The sequence below is a fragment of the Mustela erminea genome, chromosome 18 (assembly GCF_009829155.1).
Source record: "Mustela erminea isolate mMusErm1 chromosome 18, mMusErm1.Pri, whole genome shotgun sequence".
NCBI classification, from domain to species: Eukaryota; Metazoa; Chordata; class Mammalia; order Carnivora; family Mustelidae; genus Mustela; species Mustela erminea.
Genome location: NC_045631.1, coordinates 28,009,953 through 28,037,216, shown reverse-complemented (window position 1 = coordinate 28,037,216; position 27,264 = coordinate 28,009,953). Strand labels below are relative to the sequence as shown.

The 27,264-nt window shown below is 40.8% G+C and overlaps 1 protein-coding gene across 6 annotated transcripts; it reads right to left on the bottom strand.

The window, feature by feature from the left end:
* Positions 1-119: 119 nt before the first annotated feature.
* On the bottom strand, positions 120-27,172 carry TUBD1 (tubulin delta 1). 6 transcript variants are annotated; one of them, XM_032322848.1, is made up of 10 exons: positions 26,952-27,172; positions 26,241-26,391; positions 25,913-26,128; positions 22,479-22,626; positions 21,261-21,477; positions 19,260-19,491; positions 12,225-12,389; positions 6,039-6,179; positions 2,036-2,219; positions 120-297 (listed from the first exon to the last, which is right to left on the bottom strand). In XM_032322848.1, exons 3-10 carry the CDS (start codon positions 26,082-26,084, stop codon positions 195-197), a joined length of 1,362 nt encoding a protein of 453 aa, XP_032178739.1. In that variant the 5' UTR covers positions 26,085-26,128; positions 26,241-26,391; positions 26,952-27,172; the 3' UTR covers positions 120-194. The 6 variants fall into 6 exon arrangements, with proteins under 6 accessions (XP_032178739.1, XP_032178738.1, XP_032178740.1 ...); XM_032322847.1 differs by lacking the exon at positions 26,241-26,391; XM_032322849.1 differs by lacking the exons at positions 2,036-2,219; positions 26,241-26,391.
* Between the last annotated feature and the right edge of the window lie 92 nt (positions 27,173-27,264).

Here is a 27,264-nt window from a genome sequence, read left to right as displayed (position 1 = left end):
TCTGCCTACTTGTCATCTGTCTGTCAAATAAATAAATAAAAATCTTTTTAAAAATAAATAAATAAAGTTAAAAGTAATGGTTTTTACACTTGTGATCTCTCTCTGTCAAATAAATAAAATCTTAAAAAAAAATAAAAAGAAAAGAAAGTATTTTAGCCCAAAAATGACTTAACATATTTTTCCTTTGTTCGACATCAGAGGTTGCAGTAACTGGCAACAACCTGTTCCAACAATGTAAAACTATCCAAAAAGTCCTCTTCTTCAAGTCCAAATTTTGTGTACTGATGAATGTAGGCTCTGGTGAAAGAAACAGAAAATGTAAAAAAAAAAAAAAATCAGGCAAATGAATAACTCTTAAAATCAAACAATAAGTAGAACTTTCCTAGTTCATGAATATTTGAAGATGGCAGAACTTCTTAAATGTCTTAGATTTGCTTCAATGTTTATTCCAAAGATTAGCAAACTGAAAAAGTTTATGTCAAGCTCCCTGTCTCTTTAGTGTCTAAGAGAGTAACAATAAGAAGCAATAGGAGAAAGAAGCATGTTCAGATTTGGTTATCGAACCCAGTACCTACTCATCACCCTACAGAGATGACTGGGTTCAGTATCAACTCTAAAAAGTGCCTGAGAATTTTCACCTAAACCTTGAAATTTCAGAAATACATTAATCCAGTTCTAGGAATGAAGTGAAGTCTCCCAAGTATTTTTCAGACATTTAATTTGTAGTTATGCCAGGTGGTTCTATGAATACCCTGTACCCCCCAAATGAGAAATCATGTGAAAAAGAATGTCGAGCAAAGGCAGACCTGGATTAAACTGAGGTAATAAGGGCTGTGGCCATTTAATGGGAGTGGGAAGAGAACAATACCAGGAAAGGACAGAGTTCACAGTCCTGGGTGTGGGGGCTTATGGAATGGCCACGTGCAGGATGGGGGGCCCTTGGGAATCCTGGCTAATCATAGTAGAGGCCTTGCCCATTAATATGGAAACTTTGCTTTGACACGAGGTAATTGTGGCCGAGGTCAGGAAATCTGATAACACATTTCTTAGTACCAAGCAGACATTTCTTAGCAGACAGAGTTGAACTTGTAAGATTTCTTGTAAGAGATCAGGGATCTCTTCCATTCTTCCAAGGGTCTTATTTTGGAAAACTATGTTATTGTCCAGCCTCATAATGAAATTTCTACTTTCATTTCATTTCATTTAGAAATGACTCCTCTAGTCAATAACAGCACTGTAGTAGGTGATTTTACATGGGTATCACATTTAATCCTCACTGCACCACTCTGCGGATAAGAAAATGACACCTGAACTAACATGACCCAGTTTCACACCTACAGAGTGGTAACTGTGCTTACTCCAGGCTGTAGGTTGAATGTTTATGTTCCCCCAAAATTCATACATTGAAATCCTAACCCCCAAGGTGATGGTATTAGGCGGTGAGGCCTTTGGAGGGTGATTCGATCACAAGGGTAGAGCCCTCATGAATGGGATTGTTGCCTTTTATTTTTTATTTCATTTTTATTTTATTTATTTTTTTTAAAGATTTTATTTATTTGACAGACAGAGATCACAAGTAGGCAGACAGGCAGGCAGAGAGAGAAGAGGAGGAAGCAGGCTCCCCGCAGAGCAGAGAGCCCGATGTGGGACTCGATCCCAGGACCCTGAGATCATGACCTGAGCCGAAGGCAGCGGCTTAACTCACTGAGCCACCCAGGCACCCCAGGGATTAGTGCCTTTTAAAAGGGGCCCATGAAAGTTTCTTTGCCCCTTTGGCTATTTGAAGACACAAGGAAAAGAAACCACCTATGAACCCAGAAGTAGGTCTTCATCAGACATCAAATCTGCCAGCACCTTCACCTTGGACTTCCTAATCTCCAGACCTCCTGAGAAATTTTGTTGTTTATAAGATCCCCAGTCTGGGCTATTTTTGTTACAGCAAACCAAACAGACTAAAACATTCCAAATCCTGCTTTGTGTTTTAAGGTATTATCTGCCTAAGGTAGAAAGGTTTGTACATTTATTTTTTACTTACTTTGAAGCAAACATATTCCAGGCTTTGCCCACAATTGTATCAAGTGGTTTTAGTAAGAACTGGCTATTGCTGACCAACGCTGCAGACTTCTCATATTTGCTAAAGGCTCGCTGGGTTTTCCACACATTGAAAGCATTAATAGGTTTTAACCAAGAAGTATAGAGAGCTGGATCTTTAAATCCTCCTAGAGTAAAACAAACAACACAAGCCCATTGTTTACATCATAAATCATTAATTTTAGAAACAAATTAATAAACTTTATTTAATTCATTTCATCAGAAGTCTCCTGTTGTTTTGCCTTCTAATACTAGCTTTACAGGGGCCTGGGTGGCTCAGCTGGTTAAGCATCTGCCTTCATGTTAGGTTATGATCCCAGAGTCCTGGGACGAGTCCTGCATCTGTCTCCCTGCTCAGTGGGCAGTCTGCGTCTCCCTCTGCCCTTCTCCCTGCTCGTGTACACTCTTTATCTTTCACAAAAACAAACAAATAAATAAATAAAAATATTTAAAACTAGCTTTATGTTGCTTTTGGATAAATGATCCATATTCATTGTAAAAAAATAATTCATATCATTCAGGAAAGTAAATGTGAGATAGGAAACCATCAAAAATCCTAGAGGAGGGGCACCTGAATGGCTCAGTGGGTTAAAGCCTCTGCCTTCAGCTCAGGTCATGATCTCAGGGTTCTGGGATCGAGCCCCGCATTGGGCTCTTTGCTCAGCAGGGAGCCTGCTTCCCTTCCTCTCTCTGCCTGCCTCTCTGCCTACTTGTGATCTCTGTCAAATAAATAAAAATAAAATATTAAAAAAAAAATCCTAGAGGAGAATACAGGTAACAATCTCTTTGACCTTGGCCATAGCAACTTCTTACTAGATATGTCTCTGGAGGCAAGGGACACAAAAGCAAGAATTAACTGTTGGAACTTTATCAAGACAAAAAGTCTGCACAATGAAGGAAATAGTCAACCAAACTAAAAGGCAACCTTCAGAATGGGAGAAGGTATTTGTGAATAATATATCTGATAAAGGGTTAATATCCAAAATCTATAAGGAACCAATCAAACTCAACACCCAAAAAACAAATAATGCAGTTAAGAAATGGGCAGAAGACAGAAATAGACATTTTTTCAAAGAAGACACCCAGATGGTCAACAGAGAAGTGAAAAGATGCCCAACATCACTCATCATCAGGGAAATACGAATCAAAACTACAATGAGATACTGCCTCACACCAGTCAGAATGGCTAAAATTAACAACATGGGAAACAACAGGTGTTGGTAAGGATGTGGAGAAAGGGGAACCCTCTTAACACTGGGAATGCAAACTGGGGCGGCCACTCGGGAAAACAGCATGGAGGTTCCTCAAAAGGTTAAAAATAGAACTACCCTCTGATCCAATAATTGCACTACTAGGTATTTACCCAAAGAATACAAAAATACTGATTCCAAGGGACACATATACCCCAATGTTTACAGCATTATCAACAATAGCCAAATTATGGAAAGAGCCCAAATGTCCACTGACTGTGAATGGATGAAGAAATTGTGGTATACAGAGGTGCTGGGGTGGTTCAGTCAGTTCAGTGTCTGACTCTTGATATCCACTTGGGTCATGATCTTGAGGTCCTGGGATTGAGCCCTGCATCAGGTTCCCTGCTCAGTGGGGGGTCTGCTTAAAGAGTTCTTTCCCTTTCCCTGTACCCCTCTCCCAGCTTGCGTTCTTACTCTCTCATTCTCTGAAATAAAGTCTTTAAAAAAAAAAAGGAAGTTGTGGCATATATATACAATGGAATATTACTTTGCCATAAAACAAAATTAAATCTTGCTATTTCCAACAACGTGGATGGAGCTAGAGTGTATTATGCTACATGAAATAAGTCAATGAGAGAAAGACAAATACCACACTCATGTGTGGAAACAAAATGGACAAACATGGCAGGAGGGAGAGAGAGAGGCAAACCATAAAACAGACCCTTTACAGAGAACAAACTCTTTACAGAGAACAAACTGATGGTTGCTGGAGGGGAGGTAGGCGGGGAATGGGTTAAATGGGTGATGGGTCTTAAGGAGGGCACCTGTGATGAACACTGGGTGTTGTGTGTCACTGATGAATCACTAAATCCTACACCTGAAACTAGTATTACTGTATATGTTAACTAACTGGAATTTATATAAAAACTTAAACAAAAAAAAAAAAAGAAAATTTAAAAGTCAACTGAACATCTGAAATGTCACCACCCAGATAAGACCATGAACATTTTGCTGACCTTGAGTCTGTAATTTTACAAAAATGCTGTTCTGTAATCTGTTTTCATTTCACCAATATGTTGTGAACCTCCTTTCCATGTCAACAAATATCACTCATAAAGTTTTATTATATGAATATACCATAATTTATTTAACACATTTCCTACTGTTGAGCATTTAGGTTGTTTCTGCATTTTTGTGTGATAGATATTGTAGTAAATACCTTTGTCAGAACACCTCTCTGTATGTCATGTGCTGTGGATACATTTTTGGAAGTTTGATTACTTTATATATCCTCTTATTCTCTCAGTTTAAAATCTGAAATGAAGACTATGAAGAAAATGTTCTGAGGTAGGAGAAAGTATACCATTTGACAGACTTGAAATGATTCCTTTTAATTACCACTTTCTTATCTAAGGTGTATTATAGGAACTAGATTATTTGTTTTTTTTTAATATTACAGCTAGAAGCAGGCAACTTGATACTGCTAAAATAATCAAATAAGGAGTACCTATGTGGCTCAGTTAGCTGGGTGTCCAGTAAAATAAAACCATCAAATAACGATAAGACAAACCTGGAGATTTTCCATAAAAACACAAAGCTAAAAGAGTACTTCTCTTTGAACTTCCTGAAAGTTTTATATCAAAATGCTTGTCACAGAGACCACTGGTTATGCTACATGACCCGTTCTCTCCTTCTTCTTTAGAAAGAGAACCCCCAAATTTTAACTGTATTCATGGCCGCCCTTGTAGCTAGGTGTAGCACAAGTCAGCCCCAATCAAAGCTGTATAAACACCAGTGTGTGCAACTCTAGGAGGAGGCTGGTGGCATGCTCATTCCTATGTGGTTTGATGCCTGAAGCTCAAACAGATGTCTGGGACTACAAAAGGAAGCCATAAGGTGAGGACAATAAGAACAGCAAGCCTCAAAAGAAAGAATTAAACCTGTATCTTGTTTCAATCATTTCTATTTTTGGTGTCCAATCATATAGTAACTGATAGAAACACATAATTATGATTTTCCTTTCTTTAAAAATAAATTCAGGGGCACCTGGGTGGCTCAGTGGCTCAAGCCTCTGCCTTCGGCTCAGGTCATGGTCTCAGGGTCCTGGGATCAAGCCCCACATCGGGCTCTCTGCTCAGTGGGGAGTCTTCTTCCTCCTCTCTCTCTGCCTGCCTCTCTGTCTACTTGTGATCTTTCTCTCTCTGTCAAATAAATAAAATCTTTAAAAAAATAATAAATAAATAAAAATAAATTCAGGGACTTCCCTTTTTAAATATATTTTATTTATTTATTTGAAAGGGAGAGCGAGTGAGAGAGAGCACAAGCAGGGTGAAGGGCAGAGGTAGAAGGAGATTCCCGCTGAGAGGGAGCCCGACATGGGACTCAATCCCCAGACTCCAGGATCACTGCCTGAGCCAAAGGCAGATGCTCGAACGACTGAGCCACCCAGCCACCTGGGACTTCCCTTTTTAATTAATTGATTAATTAATTAAAATATTTTTATTTATTTGACAGACAGATCACAAGTAGGCAGAGAGGCAGGCAGAGAGAGAGAGGAGGAAGAGGCAGGCTCCCTGCTGAGCAGAGAGCCTGATGTGAGGCTTGATCCCAGGACCCTGGGATCATGACTTGAGCCGAAGGCAGAGGCTTTAACCACTGAGCCACCCAGGTGCCCCGGGACATCCTTTTTTTAAAAAAATGTGTTACCATGTACATGTGCAGAATGTACATATTGATTTCACCTTAACTTCTTACCCAGATCTGCACTGTGTACATCTTTCCCACGAAGGATGACCAAGTTGGCAATGGAAGTGTTAAACTGAAGCTCCCTGTTGAGAGATGCTTTACCCAGAGTAGGAAGTCTTGATAAAGGAGGCCGTATGTGCCAATCAATACCTACCAAAAGAAAAAAAGCACAAGGTTTTATAAATAGTTCAGAATAAGAAGAGAAAAGCACATTACGGTATGTATATTTTACATAAATTTTTATAGTTGTTTTTTTTCTACTAAATGTTTAAAAATTCGTATCTGTTTGACCCAAAATGATTCAAACTATTCAATCCTGAGAAAGGCAGGAAGTATTTCTTCATAGAGTACTAAAGGATGGGGGTAGGTACATACAATGGATTTCTCTTCACCAGTAAAAAGAAACTATTAATACACATAACAAACAGCAGGGATACATCTCAAAAGCATTATGGTAAGTGAAACAAGCTTGACTCAAAAAATTATGCACTGTATGATTCCATTTACAGAACATTCTGGAAAAGGCACAACCATAAGAATGAAATTCAGATCCATAGTTGCTAGGGGCTGGAGTCAGGGGCAGTAAGTGCCTCCAAAGTATGAACGAACTTTCTGAGATGATGTAAACACTATTTCAATTGTGGTGGAGGTTATATTTTATAGAGATTTGTCCAAATTCATAGAACCATACACTTAAAAAGGTGAACCTTACTCTATATAGAATACATACAAAATGTATGTAAAGGGTGAACCTTACTCTATATAGAATACATACAAAAATGTTAAGGGATGTAGAAATATAAAACAAAAATAGGATTGAAAACTGACACCAGTCATGTAGAAATATTAAGAAAATACTCTTAATGTATACAATGGAATATTACTCAGCCGTCAGAAAGGATGAGTATACTTACCATTTACACTGATGTGCATGGAACTGGAGGGTATTATGCTGAGTGAAATAAGTCAAGAAGAGAAAGACAATTATCATATGGTTTCACTCATATGTGGAATATAAGGAATAGTACAGAGGACCATAAGGGAAGGGAGGGAAAACTGAATGGGAAGAAATTAGAGAGGGAGACAAACCATGAGAGACTCTTAACTATGGGAAACAAACTGAGGGTTACTGGAGGGGAGGTGGGTAAGAAGATGGGGTGACTGGGTGAAGGGCTTTAAGGAGGGCACATGATGTGATAAGCACTGGGTGTTATAAGCAACTGATGAATTGTTGAACACTACATCTGAAAATGATGTACTATTTGTTGGCTAATTGAATTTAAATTAAAAAAAAGAAAATACTATTAAAGTATACATAGGATAGGGATAAATTTCAGCACTCAGCCACAGACTGATTTTCAATGAAAATAAAAACACAAGAAACTAAAAACTTTGGCATGCTGAACTCAATAATAACACAAATGAGCCAATTTAAAAATCAGAAAGAGGGACGTCTGGGTGGCTCATTGGGTTAGCTTAACCCGCTGCTTTCAGCTCAGGTCATGATCCCAGGATCCTGGGATTGAGTCCCACATTGGGCTCCTTGCTTAGCAGGGAGCCTGCTTCTCTCTCTGCCTCTGCCTGCCACTCTGCCTGCTTGTGCGCTACCTCGCGCACTCTCTCTCTCTGACAAATAAATAAATAAATAAAATCTTTAAAAAATAAATAAATAAAAATCAGAAAGATGTTTGAATAGAAATTTCATGGAAGAAGATAAACAAACCTAACAAGCACATTAACAGATCTCAACATCACAGTCATTAGGAAAATGCAAAATGAAACCACAAGGAGACACTACTTCACACCTATTAGAATGGCTATAATCAAAACGACTAACAATGTCAGGTGCTGGCAAGGATGTGGAAAACTGAAACCCTCTTGAACTGTTTGTGGGAATGTAAAATGGAGCAGCCATTTTGGAGAGTATAGCAATTTTACAAAACATTAAACACATACTTATCCTTTGAGCAATGCCACTTACAAGTATATAACCAAGAGACTGAAAACATATGTCCACACAAAGACTTTATACAAATGCACACAGCAGCATTATCCATGACAGACACAAAGTGAAAACAAGCTAAACGTCCATCAACTGTTGGACATCTAAAGAAAATGTGGTATATTCATGTAATGGAATACCGTTCAGCAATACTGAAGTTGATACAAAATTGAACTACTGATATATACTACAACGTCAATGACCCTGAAAGACATGAAGTGAAAAAGGTCAGACACAGGGTCACCTGGATGGTTCAGTGGGTTAAAGCCTCTGTCTTCGGCTCAGGTCATGATCTCAGGGCCCTGGGTTCGAGCCCCACATCAAGCCCTCTGCTCATGCGGGAAGCCTGCTTTCCCCCTCACCTCTCTGCCTGCCTCTCTGCCTACCTGTGATCTCTCTGTCACACAAATAAACAAAATCGTTAAAAAAAAAGGAAAAAGAAAAGAAAAAAGAAAAAGGTCAGACACGAAAGACTGTATATTGTCTAATTCCATTTATATGGTTTATCCAAAATTGGCAAATCTATAGAGATAGAAAGCATAGCAGTGGTTGTTTGGGAGTAGGAATAAAAATAGGAATTGACTGCAGATGAACACAAGGATCTTTTTGAAGTGATCAACATGTTCTACAACTGTCTTGTGATGGGGCACAAGGGTAGTTCAGTCAGTTAAGCATCCGCTTTCAGCTCAGGTTGTGATCCTGGGGTCCTGGGATCGAGCCCCACCTCAGCCTCCCTGCTCAGTGGGAGTCTGCTTCCCCTACTCCCTCTCTCTCTGCTCCCCCAGCTTGTGCTCTCTGTATCTTTCTTTCTCAAATAAATAAAATCTTAAAATCTTAAAAAAATTAAAACAAAAAAACTGGCTTGTGATAATGGTTACATAACTCTGCAAATTTATGAGAAAAATCACCAAATTATACTCTTATCATAGGTGAGACATATGGTATATTAATCATATCTCAGTAAAGATATTTAAAAATTTATGACCTACTGTAAAAGCTGTATTTGTGTGTGTGTGTTTTAAGATTTCATCTATTTATTTGGCAGAGAGAGAGAGCACAAGCAAGGAGAGCAGCAGGCAGAGGGAGGAGCAGGCTCCCACTGAGCAGGGAGCCTGATGCGGGGCTCGATCCCAAGACCCTGAGATCATGACCTGAGCTGAAGGCAGACGCCTAAGTGACTGAGTCCTCCACACGTCCCTACATACATGAAGATTTTTAAAGCTATTTGTCTCAACCTGGTAAGTGACATAAATATATTTATTCATATATACTCATATATATGAAAATATTTATATGTTCAAAGCTGTATCTATAACTGATAAAAAATGTTGACACTCAAGGTTCTGCATGGAAAAATGACTAAGCAAACTGGTTTATTGACCTAAGAGAGCTCAGAGCAGCATGTCTCATGCTATACCCTGAGGAACACTGTGTTCCTTGAGATGTTAACAGGTATTACTAGAAAAACAGGTACTGAGGCCAAAAAAATTGGTAAGAATTCCTTTAAGATATGAAGATGTGACCTTTCTATTTATCTCCAAACCTCAAGCACTATGATCTAAAATCCATAAGGTATCACTAAGTACGTAATGTTGAGGAAATCCATCCACTTTCATAGTATTGAAACCCAACTCATTGTTATTTGTGATAAAATATATGCTGCTCAAATATTCACTAATAGTAGTGATTTCCAGTTAAACCCAGGTGCCCCAAGACAGGGGTATTTTTAAAAGGCATAAACAAGAAAACAGGGAATGGAAGAGAAGATAATGGGAACAACATTTTGGAAGATGATAAGCAAATGAGCCAGCCATGGCTGACTTAGCAACCAGGGACATTTCTGCCCCCAGTGAAGGTCCTGGCAGGAGGCCAGGCCCTTCTAAAAGGGGGAAACAAGAGGATTAGTTAAAAATCTTCATGCAAGGGGAGCCTGGGTGGCTCAGTGGGTTAAAGTCTCTGCCTTCGGCTCAGGTCACTACTATCCCAGGGTCTTGGGATCGAGCCCCGCATCGGGCTCTCTGCTCAGCAGTGAGTCTGCTTCCTTCCCTCTCTCTCTCTGCCTGTCTCTGCCTACTTGTGATCTCTGTCTGTCAAATAAATAAATAAAATCTGGGAGGCCTGGGTGGCTCAGTGGGTTAAAGCCTCTGCCTTCGGCTCAGGTCATGGTCCCAGGGTCCTGGGATGGAGCCCCGCGTCGGGCTCTCTGCTCGACGGGGAGCCTGCTTCCTCCTCTCTCTCTCTCTCTGCCTGCCTCTCTGCTTACTCATGATCTCTCTGTCAAATAAATAAATAAAATCTTTAAGAATAAATAAATAAATAAATAAAATCTTTAAAAAAAAAATCTTCATGCAAAGTGGAGAGGCCAGGACACTTCCTCACTCCTGGCAGCAGAGGGCGTGCCCCCCTTCATCCTAAAAGCCATCTGTTCAAGAAAGGCTAAAATAGTGAGGCTCTAGCCTCCACCTAACTACATGCTGGGCCCTGCCTTCCAGGCTTGGAAGATACAGCAGTAAACAAAACAGAAATCTCTGCTCTTCTAAAGCTTACATCCTATAGAGATCAATGGAAGATCCACACTAAGGAATTCCAGAATGCTAGAGACAAAGAGGCAATCCTAAAAGATTCCAGAGAGAACAAAACAGGGTTAAGAATCAGATTGATGTGGGACCTCGCGGCAACCACTGAAGCTGGAAGATAACAGAACAATGTCTTCAAAATTCTGAGCAAACATGACTCCCCACTCTCAGATCTTATACCTGAACAAATCATTAATCAAATGTAAAGGCAGAATAATGACATTTATAGCTTTAATTTTTTTTTTTTTTTTTTTTACCTTCCCTGTACTTTTTCTTAGGAAGCTCCTGGAGAGTGTGTCCTATCGCTATGAGAGAATAAACAAAACAAAACAAAACAAAAGGCAGATGTGGAATCTAGGAAATCAGACAGAATATAGAATGAGGCAGAGATGTTGGTGCTGGCTGCTCATCAAGCCTGGAGAGTAGCCAGGGCAGCAACAAGAGGAGGGCATCTCCAAAAGGGACATTTCCAAAGAGATAAAGAAAGTAAGAGACTACCTGATGGGTTTGAACATGTTGCGAAGGGATTCATTTTTATGGGAAAAATTTAGGGATAGAGGTGTGACAGGCACACAGAATACTGAGCAAATAAGTATAATTTTTGTAAAGTAATCTCTACACCCAATGTGAGGTTCGAACCCGAGTCGCAGGCTCTACTGACTGAGCCAGACAAGTAAGTGCCCCCAAATAAGTATAATTATTAACCAGCGGAAAAAAAAAAATTAACTGAAGAAAAAAATTACATGAAATAAATTTATTCTATGTATACAGTACATGGCTCAACTATAAAAAATATTTACCTATCAAAGGTAGTACAAACATTGAAAACAAATCTAATTCAAAAGTATGTCATAAACATAAAGGGAAAAGGGAGGGAGGGAGGGGGAGGGGAAGAGAGGGAGAGAGAAAGAGAGAGAGTGTGTGTGTGTGTGTGTGTGTGTATACAGAGGAAGTATAAGTAGATTCAATTCTCAATTTCACATTAGGAAAACAACTGACAATATCTAAACCTGGAAAATAAAATAAGTAACAGTATAAGCAAGATACTTAGAAATATGGAGGGGAAGTCCAGAAAAAAACAGCTAAAAACATTGACAGTTTCATCAAGGCAGTGGGGATGTGTAGGACAAGGATCTGCTCTTTTCCTCATTATAAATTCATATTGGACAACTGGTTTTTTTAAAAAACTGAGATATAGTTTACATACAATGCAATGTAGATATAAGTATACACTTAGATGAGTTTTGACCATTTGATTTTTTAAAAAACTATGTTCATTTATCACTTCGATAAAAATAAAACAGGGGCAACTGGCATGGGATTCCTGGTATCAGGTTAGGGAAATTGAGTCCCACGTTAGGTGTAGAGATTACTAAAAATAAATAAATAACCTTAAAAAAAATGTCATGCTCCTCTGAAATTTTTTTCATTTTTGGTAAATGAAACTGTGAAGTGATTAAGAAACCCTCCTGGGATGTCCTGGTGAGTTTCTGTAGGAGCCTCCCTGACCAGAAGAAGGCACCATTATTTCAACTGGCCGAGGAAGTTTATATTGAGAATTCCAGTTCAGGCACTTTCCCCAGCTTGTGGCCTGTATATTTTTAAAATATACTTTACCTTCTTCCATTTTTGAATTAGAAATGAGCATCTGTCTCAGATATTTGAGGAGGCCAGCCCAAGTAAAGGTGCTGTATGCCAGTGAGTTCTCAGACATTTGAGGAATGTTACGAATACCCAGCATCTTGAATTCAGGATGGGGAACCAAATTCTCCATTAAGTCTCCTGTAAAGAAAAAAAATCTGAGCTAAACTTTTAAATTCCATAATGTTTCCACTGGCCCATACACAACTGTGGCTTGATGGTTTGGAGGGCCAAACATGTTTTCTCCTCCAAGACCAGAGTTGCTTAAGTTTAAAAACATAAATAAAATTTCAGAGACAATGTCTATTTTATTTTTTTATTTTTTATTTTTTTAAAGATTTTGTTTATTTATTTATTTGACAGACAGAGATCACAAGTAGGCAGAGAGGCAGGCAGAGAGAGAGAGGAGGAAGCAGGCTCCCTGCCGAGCAGAGAGCCCGATGCGGGGCTCGATCCCAGGACCCTGGGATCATGACCTGAGCCGAAGGCAGAGGCCCCAACCCACTGAGCCACCCAGGCGCCCCAACAATGTCTATTTTAGATGACATATTTTGGCACATATTTTAGCATGAGTGAGAAAGGCACTTTGCCCAAAAGGAAACAAGAATTTAGAAGCTAAGAAATTGGAAACATGAATGAAAAATTTAGCTACACCTCAGGAAAATAAAGTAAGCATGAGAGCTACTATGCTTTTATCATCATTCTATAGTCACTATAATTTCCTTTGGAAATTTCCTTTGGAAATTTTCCTAGATCTCTTATTTATTTTATCTACTTAAATGATAATCAGAACCTTTTAAATCAAACTCTACTAGGAAAAAAAGAGAAGATTAGGGATTCCTGAAGACAGGAATATGCGTGTCTTTAGAAACTTATATTTGTAATGACACAGGATTATGGAAAAAGGCTAATTTGTTTTGCATTCAGAGCTGTTTTATATGTTTGTAGAAAAAGCTAGAGGAAAGAGAAAAATATATTACTACAAAAACATGAAATATAAATTTTATAGCAGTACAAACTCATATTCTATATCCTCAGGGAAAGAACAGATTTTGACACCAGCATATACAAAATGCTGCACAAATTGGTCTTATGCCTAATGGAGTTTTCTCTAAACCTAAGAGTCCTTTTCTGCAGAATACCTAGAGCTGAATTCTATTGCATAGCACAAATAAAGAAGTGACAGCCAACAGACGTAGCCTGAGCACTAACACATAAATTATTAATTATCACAATCCCCTTTTCCCCCCAGCCTCCTTGTTCACCCACTCTCATTTTAGCCAATCTGGGACCTTGCTGAGACCCTATTATGAACTGAAGGTTTGTTCCCCCCCTCAAATTCCTATACTGAAATCTTAACCCCTGAGGTGATGGTATGTTAAGGATGGAGCCCTTATAAATAGGATTAGTGCCCTTATAGAAGGGGTCCTCCTGAGCTCTCTAGCCCTTCCTGCCATATGAGGACACAATGAGAAGATGGCCATCTGAGAACTAGGAATCAGACCCTTACCAGACACCACTATTGGTGTCTCGATCTTGGACTTCCCAGCCTCCAGAACCATAAGAAATAAATTTATGTTGTTTATAAGTCACCTAGTATATAGCACTTTTGATATAGCAACCTAAATGGGCTAAGACAAACTAATCTGTGGACTGCCTGACTTCTCAGTCTATTAGTCTCCCCCCTTCTTCGCTCCTCTCCTTAATCAGCTACTTGCTCTTGTCTCTTCTTCAGATCTTTCTAGTGAAAATCCAATCTTGGTTCCTCCTCACTCCTCACATTCTCTCTGCTGTCAGAGCACAGCTAAAGCAAGTCACCCTGGGGTGCCTGGGTGGCTCAGTTGTTAAGTGTCTGCCTTTAGTTCAGGTCATGATCCCAGGGTCTTGGGATTGAGCCCTGTATCGGGCTCCCTGCTCGGTGGGAAGCCTGCTTCTCCTTCTCCCACTCCCTCTACTTGTGTTCCCTCTCCCGCTGTGTCTCTTTCTGTCAAATAAATAAATAAAATCTTAAAAAAAAAATAAAGCAAATCAGCCCATCTCACTGATGGGACCCCTCAGAATTTAGATGCCGAACACTGCTGCCCACTAATGCTGATGCTCTGTTGTAAAGGTCCCATCCCCTCAAACACCTGAGTGGAGCCATGTGGATATCCAAGGTCATCTCATGCAGACACTCTGGAGCACAGCAGACATACCTGAGAAGGGGCATGGAGGCCAAAGCAGCCGGAAGAGAGTGAGTAGCAGGATATAAGATCGACAAAGCAGTGCGAAACCAGACAGAGCAAAGCCTTACATGTGATTCCAATGACTCTGGCTTTAACTCTGGGTGAGATGGGAAACCTCCTGAAGGTTTGGAGTAGGAGAGAAACAGGATCTAATGGGATTTAACCTTTTAGACAAGTAAAGCCAGAGTTCAGTCTGGCTGCTATACTTAAGGAAAGGCTGTGCATTGGCAAAGGTTGAAGAGGGAAGACCAGCCTCCAGCCAACTCCTCACAGGACATTTCCATTACGATATGAAGGCAGATGCCTAACCATCTGAGCCACCCAGGTGCCCCCATGGAAGGCCACTTTAAGGGGTAACTGCGACCTGAGACTGGGAAGATAAAAGGGAAATGGCCAGGAGGATATTCCTGGTAGAAGGAGCAGGAAGTTGATGAGAACACAAGAACAGACCCCCTGAAAATGAGCTGGGCTCTGAGGGGCAGTGAGGCCCCCGAGGCTGTGCTCGTGAACAGGGAGAACAGCAGAAGGGAACCTGGAAGACAGAAGATGGATTACATACAACTGAGGCACTGGTAGACTCTGCTATAAGAAAGCTGGACCTAAGACTTTAGAATTTTTTTTTTTTTTTGTAGGCTCCATGGAGCCCTGACCTAAGACTTTAAAACTGAGCGACTGAGGAAGTGAGAAAGAAACAAGCTTATGGGAGAAAGCTGTTTCAAATACATTATGTTTGGATGTCCATACAGGAAGGCTGCAGGATATAGAGATCTGGAGCTAAGAGAATTGGTAGGAGTTGGAAATAAACCGGCAGGTTGGAGGATACAAATGGCATTTAGAGCCATGGAAGTGGGCCAGTTATCAGGGAGAGAATCCAAGACCAGCATTTAGAGCTTGGGAAAAGGAAGATGAAACAAAAGAGGGAAGAAAGAAAGGAAAGGAATAAAAGGAGTGATCATTGAGATAGAAGGAAAATCAGGAGAGGGCTGTCACAAAAGACAAAGAGAAGATTTGGAAGACTAAAGGTAAGCCATGCCAAATTCTACTGACAGGTTGATGGAAACAAGGAGAGCAAAGTGTCCACTGAATTTGGCAATGTGGACATGCCTGTGACTTGTAAAAAGCAATTTCAGAAAAGCAGTGAGGGAGAAACTAGAGCAGAGTGGGCTGAAGAGCAAAGAGATGAGGAGAAGAGGACAACAAGGACAGACACAATGCCCTTGTATTGTTCTAAAGAATAACAGAGAAATAGGTTCAATAACTAGAGATGAGGTCAAAGGAAGGTATTTTCAGTGTGAGAGATGCCAGAGAGTTGTTATAATGGCAGTTATCTAGGAAAGATGCATGGAGAACAAGAGATGAGTGAGGAATTAAGCTCCTGAAAAAAGAGAGGGAATGGGACCCAGAAGCCAAGTGAGAGACTGGCCTTTGATAGGAGCAGGACACTTCTACTGTGACACCAGGTGAAGTGCAAAGGTGAGTCCAGAGAGCACAGTAAGGTTTGCAGACATAGTGGGGGAGCTGAGAGAGCTCCTGTGTGGCTAAATGCCTTTATTTCCTCAGTGAGGTCCAGTGAGGAATGACTAGACTAGTCTGCAGACTCAACCACCAATTAGTTATCCACAGGCGAATTTTTCAATAATAAAAGTGACTATGTCACCAACCTGTTTAAAATTGTTCGGCAGCTTTCCCTTCTCTTTGGGTGATGAGAAAGGCCTCCAAATGGCTTATGAGGACCTGCAAGGCCTGCCCCTGCTTACCACGTTAGCTTCAGATTCCAGCCAGCCCCTACACCATTCCCTGCACTCCAGTGCCACTGGATTTGTTTGATGTGCCAGGCTTCCTTTGGCTGCAAGGCCTTTTCATGTGCTGTTCCCTCTGCACACGCTACTCTCTCCTCCCTCCCTAAGTCAGTTCCGAGTCCTTATCCAGCTCTTGGCTCAGGTGTTGTTTTCTCAGGGCAGCCTTCTCTGCCCCTGCAGTCTAAGTCTGATTCCTTCATGACACATTCTCTTGTACTATGTTCCTTTAGAGCACTTAACTCAGTTCTTAATTATATGTTCTTGATGTAATTTATTTGTTTAATGTCTCTCCTTCCCATTTCACAGGGAACACAATGTCTGCATTGGCTCCTGCTGGATCCCTGACATTTAGCAAAGTGACTGACACATAGCAGGAAGTCGATAAATATTGGTTGAGTGAACAGATGTGCAGTATGGTTAAGTACCATGACATGCACAGATATTAACAAGATACAGGTCTCCAAGGAAGCTGCAAATGAGTGGGATTACATAATACACACATGACAGAATTCCCTCTGTAAGGAAACGCATGGTGTTAGTTACAATGGATTCATCTGGGAAAGGGTGAGGACACCTACTTTTGATTGCTTTTGCAATCTTTGCATTCTACCTTTGCATTCTTTGAATACGTGTGTGTGTGTGACTTTTATTTCTTTAATTTTTATTTTAAAATTATTTTTATTTAATAATTTGTTTATTTATTATTTAATAAATAAATAAATAAATTTAATAATTAATCTTAAATTATTTATTTATTTATTTATTTAAAGATTTAATTTATTTATTTGACAGAGAGAAATTACAAGTACACTGAGAGGCAGGCAGAGAGAGAGAGAGAAGGAAGCAGGCTCCCTGTTGAGCAGAGAGCCTGATGCGGGACTCGATCCCAGGACCCTGAGATCATGACCTGAGCCGAAGGCAGCGGCTTAACCCACTGAGCCACCCAGGCGCCCCAATTTTAAATTATTTTTTAAAAGATTTTATTCATTCATTTGAGAGAGAGCATGAGCGAGAGAGCACAAACAGGGACATCATGAGCAGGGAGAGCGGCGGAGGGAGAGAAAGAAGCAAACTCCCCGCTGAGCAGAGAGCCCAATGCAGGGCTTGATCCCAGGACTCTGGATCATGACCCCAGCTGAAGGCAGAGGCTCAACTAACTGAGCCACCCAAACACCCCTGTTACTTTTAAAGGAGAGCAAACACACTTAAAGAAATAATAAAGGTAAGAAACATTAAGTGACATAAAGGAGAGAATGCCTTAAATTTCAAAGGAAAGAGGGTTACACTAGGTAAAGGCCTCAGCAGGAAAGCTTTATAGAAAAATTATCACTTGAACAGGTGACTGAAGGATGAGTTAAGGTTTCAATACAGGTGAAGAAGGGAAGGATGAAACAATTACTGAGAAGGAACACTGAGCAAAGGGATCAGGGCTGGAAATTACCAGGCTGAAGAAAGACAATGGAGACAGGATGAAAAGTAGGTGGGGGCAGAGGAGGCAGGAAGTAATGAAGCTAGGAAGTTAGGGTTTAGGGCATAATGTGGAGTCCAGGCTAAGGAATTCTCACAAATGTGGCCACAGGTTGAACAGGAGAGTATAAGAATTAGATCTGTGCATGCGGGAGGCTCTTTTGCAGTCAGTGTGCAAGATGGACTGCAGGGGGAAAATGCAGAGTTAGGACCATCTTAAGACAGGAACATCAATTTGATATAAGCTCTGTTTTTTGTGTGAGAGAGAGAGAGAAAGAGAGAGAGAGAGAAGGAGTAGAAAGAGACTAGTTTACTTTGCATTCAAGGAGAGTACGCACTATTAGATAAGAGATATGGATACCATGAGCCAATGTCAGACAGGAAAGGAGGGGAAGAATGCAGGCAGATGGCAGAAACGGCACCAACAAGTCTGAACATCCTGATGAGATATGAGGACAGTGAGAGAAAGCCAGGTGATAGAAATTGAGGAAGAGGGATGTGGGGAGAGATGGCAGGAAAAAAAAGATGGATCCATTCAGAATAATCTAAATTTAAAGAAGCAGAAGGTAATTAAGAAAAGTGGGGTAGGTGACTATTTGGGAAGGAGATTAGGACTGAGGAGAGTATAGATTATGGAGTTATTTGCATCTAGATGATATGAATTGATAAGGCATCACTTGACCAGCTGAAAAAAGAATGATGAAATTTTTTTTTTTTTATAGATTTTATTTATTTATTTGACAGAGAGAGATTACAAGTAGACAGAGAGGCAGGCAGAGAGAGAGAGAGAGGGAAGCAGGCTTCCTGCTGAGCACAGAGCCCGATGCGGGACTTGATCCCAGGACCCTGAGATCATGACCTCAGCCGAAGGCAGCGGCTTAACCCACTGAGCCACCTAGGCGCCCCAAGAATGATGAATTTCTTTATGGGGTGATGAGAATGATGGTTGTACAACTTCGTGAATATGCTAAAAATAGAACTGTACACTTAAGTGAGTGAATTATATGGTATGTGAATTATATGTCAAAGTTTCTATAAAAAAAGAAGAGAAAGGATCCTGAAGAATGGAGTCAGTGATATCACCACTCTTCAGAAATTTAGTAACTTCTCAAAACCTCATAAGACAGTTAAAGCGGGGCGCCTGGGTGGCTCAGTGGGTTAAAGCCTCTGCCTTTGGCTCAGGTCATGATCCCAGGGTCCTGGGTTCGAGCCCTGCATCGGGCTCTCTGGGCGGGGAGCCTGCTTCCTCCTCTCTCTCTCTCTGCCTGCCTCTCTGCCTACTTGTGATCTCTATAAATAAATAAATCTCTCTCAAATAAATAAATAAAATCTTTTTTAAAAAGTGTAAAGCAACAACAAAAAAGAGACAGTTGGAGAGTGAAGTAGCTCTTTAGAAAGGTTTTTGAGAGGAGGGAAACCTGAGTGTATCCTCAGACAGAGAGGAGGAGCTAGTAGGGAATAACTGTGAGGCTTTCAGAACATAAGACTTTCCTAAAAATTACATACAAGAGGACAAATACCTAATGGATTTCTTCTGTAGTGACATGAGCCTTCCACAGAATACGTAGGCTGGAACACGCTTCCCAACTGATGTGCAAGGACTTGGTTTATATCACTAAAGGAGATCTGCTTGATGTTCATCAGTTTCGCACAGATCTTATGAACAGCATCATTTTCATGAACAAGGAGGGCATCTGAAGATCGGTACAAGTGAGAAAGAGTCAAAATGGAGTTGTAGTTCTGAACAATAACCTGGAGAGAAAAAGGTCAGAAAAAAAGAAAAGAAGAGAAAAGAGCTGTTAAGAAGGTAGACTAGAAGGGCATCCTGCCTGGCTTCAAATCCCAGCTCTGTCACTTTCTAGCTATATGATCTTGGGCAAGTTATGTGATGTCTCCATGCTTCAGTTTTCTCACCTGTACAGCAGGGATCATAATTACACCAGCTCCTAGAATTGTAAGGATTAATGACAGAATGCAATTAAAGCACTAGAGCAGTGTCTTGCTGTTTGTAAGGGCTCAAAAAACAGTGACTATTACTATTACTATCACACTTCCTTCCTACATTTCCTATAGTGACTGACTCACCTCTATTTTATCATTTCTCTTACAAGGTTGATCAACAGGAAATTGACCTATATAGAAAATTCCTCTCAACGGAAAGAAAGGAGGGGTGCCCGGGTGGCTCAGTGGGTTAAAGCCTCTGCCTTGGGCTCAGGTCACTATCTCAGAGTCCTGGGATCCAGCCCCGCCTCAGGCTCTCTGCTCAGCAGGAAGCCTGCTTCTTCTTCTCTCTGCCTGCCTCTCTGCCTGCTTGTGATCTTTGTCTGTAAAATAAATAAATAAAATCTTAAAAAAAAAAAAGAAATAAAGAAAGAAAGGAAAAGTCTTTGAAGGTTGGCAATGGCATGATGAACCCCAACATGAGGTCACGGTCCCTCCTTTACATACTGAAGCCACGGGGACAAACCCAGGAATGGGTTTCTGAGAGAAGATGCACAATTATCTCCTTTGGATTTTTTTTTAAATTTTATTTATTTATGTATTTATGTATTTATTTATTTATTTCAGAGAGGGAAAATGAGTGAGAGGGAGCATGACAGGGGAAGGTCAGAGAGAGAAACAGACTCCCCGCTCAGCAGGAAGCCTGATGTGGGGCTCCAACCCAGGACTTGAGGATCATGACCTGAGCCGAAAGTGGTCGCTTAACTAACTAAGCCACCCAGGCGCCCCTCCTTTGGAGTTTTTATTTATTTATTTATTTATTTATTTATCGGTGGTGGGGGGGAGCAAGCACAGGCAGACAGAATGGCAGGCAGAGGCAGAGGGAGAAGCAGGCTCCCCGCTGAGCAAGGAGCCCGATGTGGGACTTGATCCCAGGACGCTGGGATCATGACCTGAGCCGAAGGCAGCTGCTTAACCAACTGAGCCACCCAGGCGTCCCTGGAGTTTTTATTTATTTTTATTTTTTTAATTATTATTATTATTTTTTTCCAAATATCTTATTTATTTATTTGAAAGACAGAAATCACAAGCAGGCAGAGAGGCAGGTAGAGAGAGAGAGAAGGAAGCAGGCTCCCCGCTGAGCAGAGAGCCTGATGCAGGGCTCCATCCCAGAACCCTGGGATCATGCCCTGAGCCAAAGGCAGAGGCTTTAACCCACTGAGCCACCCAGGCACCCCCTTCCTTTGGAGTTTTTAAAAACAAGGACACCTCACTCGTTTGGAAAAGTTTAAGCAAAGTTAAATGAATTGCTCACAAAAGTACTATATAATATAATGAATGACTCCTGATGTGGTAACTTGGTATTTCCAAAGAAAGGGTGAGAGCAACCTAAATTTATCTCACTGCAAAGAATACAAAATACAAAATTTTCTTTTTCTTTTTTTGGTAAGTTTCATTTAAGTAATCTCTACACCCCATGTGGGGCTCAAACTCAAAACCCTAAGATCAAGAGTCACATGCTTTTCCAACTAAGTCAGACAGATGCCCCCAAAATATAAAATTTTTCAAAATTTTCATACCTCACCAGTTCCATAAGGCCATATAATGTGATTCATTTTCAAAGAATTTGAGTACTGATCTTGTAATTTCTGTGTAACAAAGGCTCCTAGCCCTGATCCTGTGCCCCCAGCCATACTCATTATGATGAAAAAACCACTCAAAGAATCACATTTCTCCACTTCCTTCTGGATTAGGTTCATTATAGATTCTTCATGCCTGGGTCCATGAACAGAGTAACTATGCAACACAAAGAAACAAATAAAAACACCTTTCAATTTACTCAGAAAGAGGCAATGCAGAGAGGAATATATACAATACAGAAGGTTTTTTAAACACATGGATGTTAACTAGCTCTTATGAAAGGTATAGGTGCCCTGATTGATAAAATTTAAATGTTAAATATATTGAACAGGAGAATAGCCCTGCAGGGACAGGGAATTTACTAGGTACAGAAAATTCTCTTTTATAGGCCATTCAAAGACTTCAGGTACCAGATGCTTCTGCAAGTTTATGGTACAAAATAATATTCACTATTTACAATAATACTCCTAAAGCAGTAGTTCTCAAACTTCACTGCACATCAGAATCACAGAGGGAAGCTTTAAAAAAAATTCCAACATCCGGACTTCATCGTAAATCAATTAAATCAGGGCGCCTGGGTGGCTCAGTGGGTTAAGCCTCTGCCTTCAGCTCAGGTCATGATCTCAGAGTTCTGGGATCGAGTCCCGCACTAGGCTCTCTGCTTGGTGGGGAGCCTGCTTCCTCCTCTCTCTCTCTCTGCCTGCCTCTCTGCCTACTTGTGATCTCTCTCTGTCAAAAAGATAAATAAAATCTTAAAAAAAATCAATTAAATCAGAATTTCTGAAAGTAAGACCCACACATCGGAATTTTCCAAAGAACCCCAAGACATACTACTGCCTTGTTGTGTTCCCCATTAGCTGGAATACCTGCCAGATAAAGATATTGTTTTGATAATACGCTAGTTGGTGGGATGACAGTGAAGAGGTAGAAAAGAGGTAGAAAACCCTGTAGGAAGAGAGCTTTGGTTTTATCATTACCTGGACCAGAAGCAGAGACACCCATGAGATAGAATGAAGAGTTTCTTCTGGGTGAAGTCACACTCTAAATTCTAAAATAGCAACTTCAGGATTATGTACTTGGTATATCAACTGTGCAGCAGTAACTATGCTGACAGGGTAGCTGTATCTAAACCAAAAATCATGAGGAATTACTCTTACCCATATGCCCAGTTGTTTCCAGAACCTTGTTTTTGACAGAAGCACGAATGCTGACCATATTTCCATCGGCCAGACTGGGCAGCTTTTGACAGTGTCTGACTGGTAACTTTAGGTTCCATATCGACAAGTATGGCCCGGGCAATTGGAACTAGACAGAGGAAAAAGACCAAAAGAAAAATATTTCATCTGTCTTATTCGGATTATTTCAGAGCACAAATTTCTAGGTCCAAAAAAAAAAAAAAAATCCAAAGATTAAGGATAGAAAGATCTGTCATACTGCTTAGAAATTAAGGTGGGCAGGGGCACCTGGGTGGCTCAGTGGGTTAAGCCTCTGCCTTCAGCTCAGGTCATGATCTCAGGGTCCTGGGATCCAGCCCCGCATTAGGCTCTCTGCTCAGCAGGGAGCCTGCTTCCCCCTCTCTCTCTGCCTGCCTCTCTGTCTACTCGTCATCTCTCTCTCTGTCAAATAAATAAACCTTTAAAAAAAAAAAAAAGAAATTAAGGTGGGCAGTAGCAGGTTTTTGCAGATGGTTCATAATGTCTAGCATTCTACTAAGTAGAACGGATCAGTGAAGGCTAAAATGATCACTGGGTCAGGTCTACAAACATCTGTTAAGAGCTTACAATGTCCCATGTATGGTGCTGGGAACACAGAGATGAAAACAACATCAGTCTAGCCCTAGAAGGACTGGTGGAAGAGATAAAACTTCATCTCAGTGTGATGTGATATGACCCACAATGAATCCACATTAACAGAGTAGCACATTCAGATGTATAAAATAGCATGGGCACAGAAAGCGGGTCAGGATTGTTGAAACAGAAGACAGAGAAGGAGGGAGTACAGGGACTGATGAATGGGGATGCAAAGCAGGCAGGGCTCAAATCTTGGAAGTCCTGGTATGCAGTGCTAAAAAGCTTAAAAATTTATCTTTAAAATACTGTGAAACTACAAATGTTCAAGCAAGTGAGGAATTGTCATATGACTTTTAATCTTATTTTTAATTAATTCTTTTAAAAATTTATTTATTTATTTGTCAGAGAAAGAGAGAGAGAGAGAGAAAGCAAGAGCACAAGAGGGAGAGCACCAGGCAGAGCAGGCAGAGGGAGAAGCAGGTTCCACAATGAGCAAAGAGCCTGATGCAGAACTCAATCCCAGGACCCTAGGATCATGACCTGATGCCAAAGGCAGATGCTTAACAACTGAGTTACCCAAGCATCCCTTTAATTAATTAATTAATTAAAATTTTAAATATTTTATTCATTTATTTGACAGAGAGAGAGAGAGGGCGAGAGAGGAAACACCAGCAGAGGGAAGGGGGGAGAGAGAAATAGGCTTCCCACCAAGCAGGGAGCTTGATGCGGGGCTCCATCCCAGGACCCTGGGATCATGACCTGAGCTGAAAGCAGATGCTAAATGACTGAGCCTCTAATTTAGTTTTTAAGTAACCTCTACACACAGTGTGGGGCTTGAACTCACAACCCTGTTATCAAAAGTCACAAGCTCTACCAAATGAACCAGCCAGGTGCCCCATCAGATTACTTGTTAAATACAGCAGTATGGAAGAGAGATACGACAGACACAAGAGTTAAGGCAAGGAAATAGAAGGAATGTCTTGAAATAATCCAGGTGAGAGAGGACACGAGCCAGAATTAAGCCAATGGCAGTGAAGATAGAAAGGGGAGAAGAGATATGTAGGAGGTAAAGTAAGCAGATCATTATGTTTGATGGTATGTGGGCAGAAAGAACCCAAGTTCTAAATGAAAAAATAATGAATGCCCTAAGGTATGGAGATGCTGAGTTTAAGGTACACATGAGGATGCAGGTGGAGATGTCCACTAATCAGTCTGCAGCTTGGAAGAGAGGCTGCAGATCTGAGAATCACCAATGTCAAGAAGTGGCAAATTACAAGAGTAACTGAAATTAGCCAGAGAGAACTATACCAGAGAGGATTACACCAGTGAGGAGAGACAGCCCGAGATGCAACCAGTGGAGAAGAAAAGTTCAAAGACTAAGGAGGAGTTTCAAGGAGGGAGTTTTTGTTGTTTCTTTTTTAAATATTTATTTATTTGACAGAGAGAGAGAGCTCACAAGTAGGCAGAGAGGGAAAGAGAAGCAGTCTCCCTGCTGAGCAGAGAGCCTGGATTCAGGGCTCGATCCCAAGACCCTGAGATCATGACCTGAGCTGAAGGCAGAGGCTTAACCCACCCAGCCACCCAGGCACCCCTCAAGAAGGAAGTTTTATAGTTAATGTTATAAAATCCAGGAATGAATTGAGAAAAGAGAAACAATCACAACAATCTAGTAATTAGGAGATTACTAGGAACTTTTTTTTTTTAAGAGAGGTGGGGAGAGGCAGAGGGAGAGGGAGAGAGAGAATATTAAGTTTGCTCCACACCCAGCATAAAGCCTGATGCAGGGCCTGATCTCATAATCCTAAGATCATGACCTGAGCTGAAATCAAGAGTTGGACACTTAACCGACTGAGCCACCAGGTTCCCCACTAGGAACTTTTTTAAAAAAATTAACATATAACGTACTATTGGTTTCAGAGGTATAGGTCTGTGATTCATCAGTCTTATATAATACCCAGTGTTCATTACACCACATGCCCTCCTTAATGTTCATCACCCAGTTACCCCATTCCCCTAGTCCCCTAGGAACTTTTCTTTGAGGACTTCAGTGGTGGTGTAGGGCTAAAGCAGGACTGTAGTTGGGTAAAGAGGGTTCTCCTTTGAGAATCTTAGATGAGAAGGTAAAGGGATAAGAAGGAAAAGAAAAGCTTGGGGTGCCTGGTGGGCTCAGTTGGTAGAGCATGTAACTCTTGATCTTGGGGTTGTGAGTTCGAGCCCCACGTTGGGGGTAGAGTTTACTTTAAAAAAAAATTGCAAAGCTTATTCCAAATCCTTGCACCATGTACCACCCCAGTGCATAGACCCAAAATGCAATAAAAGTTTTTTCTTAAAGATTTTATTTATTTGACAGGGAGAGAGAGCGCGCGCGCACAAGCAGGGGGAGTGGCAGGCAGAGAGGAGGGAGAAGCAAGTTCCTGTTAACCTGGGAGCCCGAAGTAGGGCTCGATCCCAGGACTCTGGGATCATGATCTGAGTCAAAGGCAGACACTTAACCCACTGAGCCACCCAGGTGCCCCAGGGAATAAGTCTTTAAAAAACAAAACAGAACAAATCAAAACAAAACAAGAGAAAAAAGAAGTTAGTCATATGTTGTTTGGTAGGTTGGTGAGATCTGGGCATGCTCATGTGCTGAGTGTAAGTTGCCACTAGAGAGGCAAAGGTTGTTAACACAGAAACAAAGGGCTATGAGCAAAGTCATTCCCTAGAACAATGGGAAGAGTTGGGGTTCAGACACCATGCGGAGGACGTGGCCTTGAAGAGATGTCAGAGTAAGGGAGAGGAATAAGATGCATCACACATACCTCCATTTTCCTCTTCACTGAAGAATCTTTCTTTGCAAGATGCTTGATATGACTCATTCTCTCTTTTAGAGCAGAGTCCCTGGGGACAGTGTGAGTCAGTATATAGAGCATCAAATACTTCAAAACCAATCTGATTACCACACTGACCAAGTTGCACTGTTACTACTGACATGCTGAGAGGCAAACTAGGCCTATTCCCTCAAAAAAGTGAGCAACCTGTAATAGAAAAATATAGGCTTTGAGAACCACTACAGTACTAATAAACAAGGAACAAATAAAATATCATATGTACATTGATAAAAATATAACTTAAAAATGCCATACATACGGTGTTATAGATGAAATAGTTCCGTTGTCTAAGGAACTAATCATTCAAGGAAGTTGTTTTCTTTCTCTACATGGTTTTGGGATTTGGAATTTACTGTACCCAAATGCATTCAAAGACAGATCAATAGTTACTGAAATCTGATTTGTAGTCACTGTGTCCCCAAGCATGCATTTAAAACAAAACAAAATGAATGCTAGTTGAAGGAATTCCTAGTTCAACTTCAACTACACTGACACACAGAACACAGAAGTTAGCTCAACAATTGTACATTTAATTAACATTAATTTTCTCTCTTCTAACTAATGACTTTCTCTCTCTACAAATCATCTTCTGGTCTGGTAACTACAGTAACACAAGAAATATGTGCGTTTAGCTCAGGTAGAGAGCAAGGAAGACAAAGCTTGGAAAGGGAGGACTAGATGAAATAGGAGACCGAACCTTCACTATTTTTAACAATGAAAAGAGAATTTTTGGTAAAGACCTCACACCAGGTCTTTGCAGCACCGGAAAGAACAGTGGCTAGTGGCTTTCGAGCCAGACTGTACTTAAAATTTTCCAATAACCTTGCAAAGTAGGTATTCTCATTTAACAGATAAGGAAACAGACTCTGAAAGGTTATGTGACTTTCACAAGGCCACTGAAATAAAACAGCAAAACCAAGTTTCTCCCTTTCTCCACTAGCCCCAGGAGCTCCCCATAAACCCCACTCACTGATAGACCCAGAACCAGCCGTTTCCGTCCTGTTCAAACTTCGGAGGGCCAACCCCCTCGTCATGCGCATGCTCACTTTCAATTAAAAAAAAAAACTACGGAGGACGAATGCGCATGTTCACAAACTAAGAGTTTCGTTGGGTTTTTTTTCCTATTCAGAAAGGTTAATTACGCATGTTCAATTTCAATTTATCAACTTCAGACTAGGTACGCATGCTCATTGTCCATCAAACGCTTTAGCCGACAATGCGCATGATCTAGCTACCTCAAGCGGCTTCGGTCGGGGTTCTGCGCATGTTTCTGCCAGTACCTG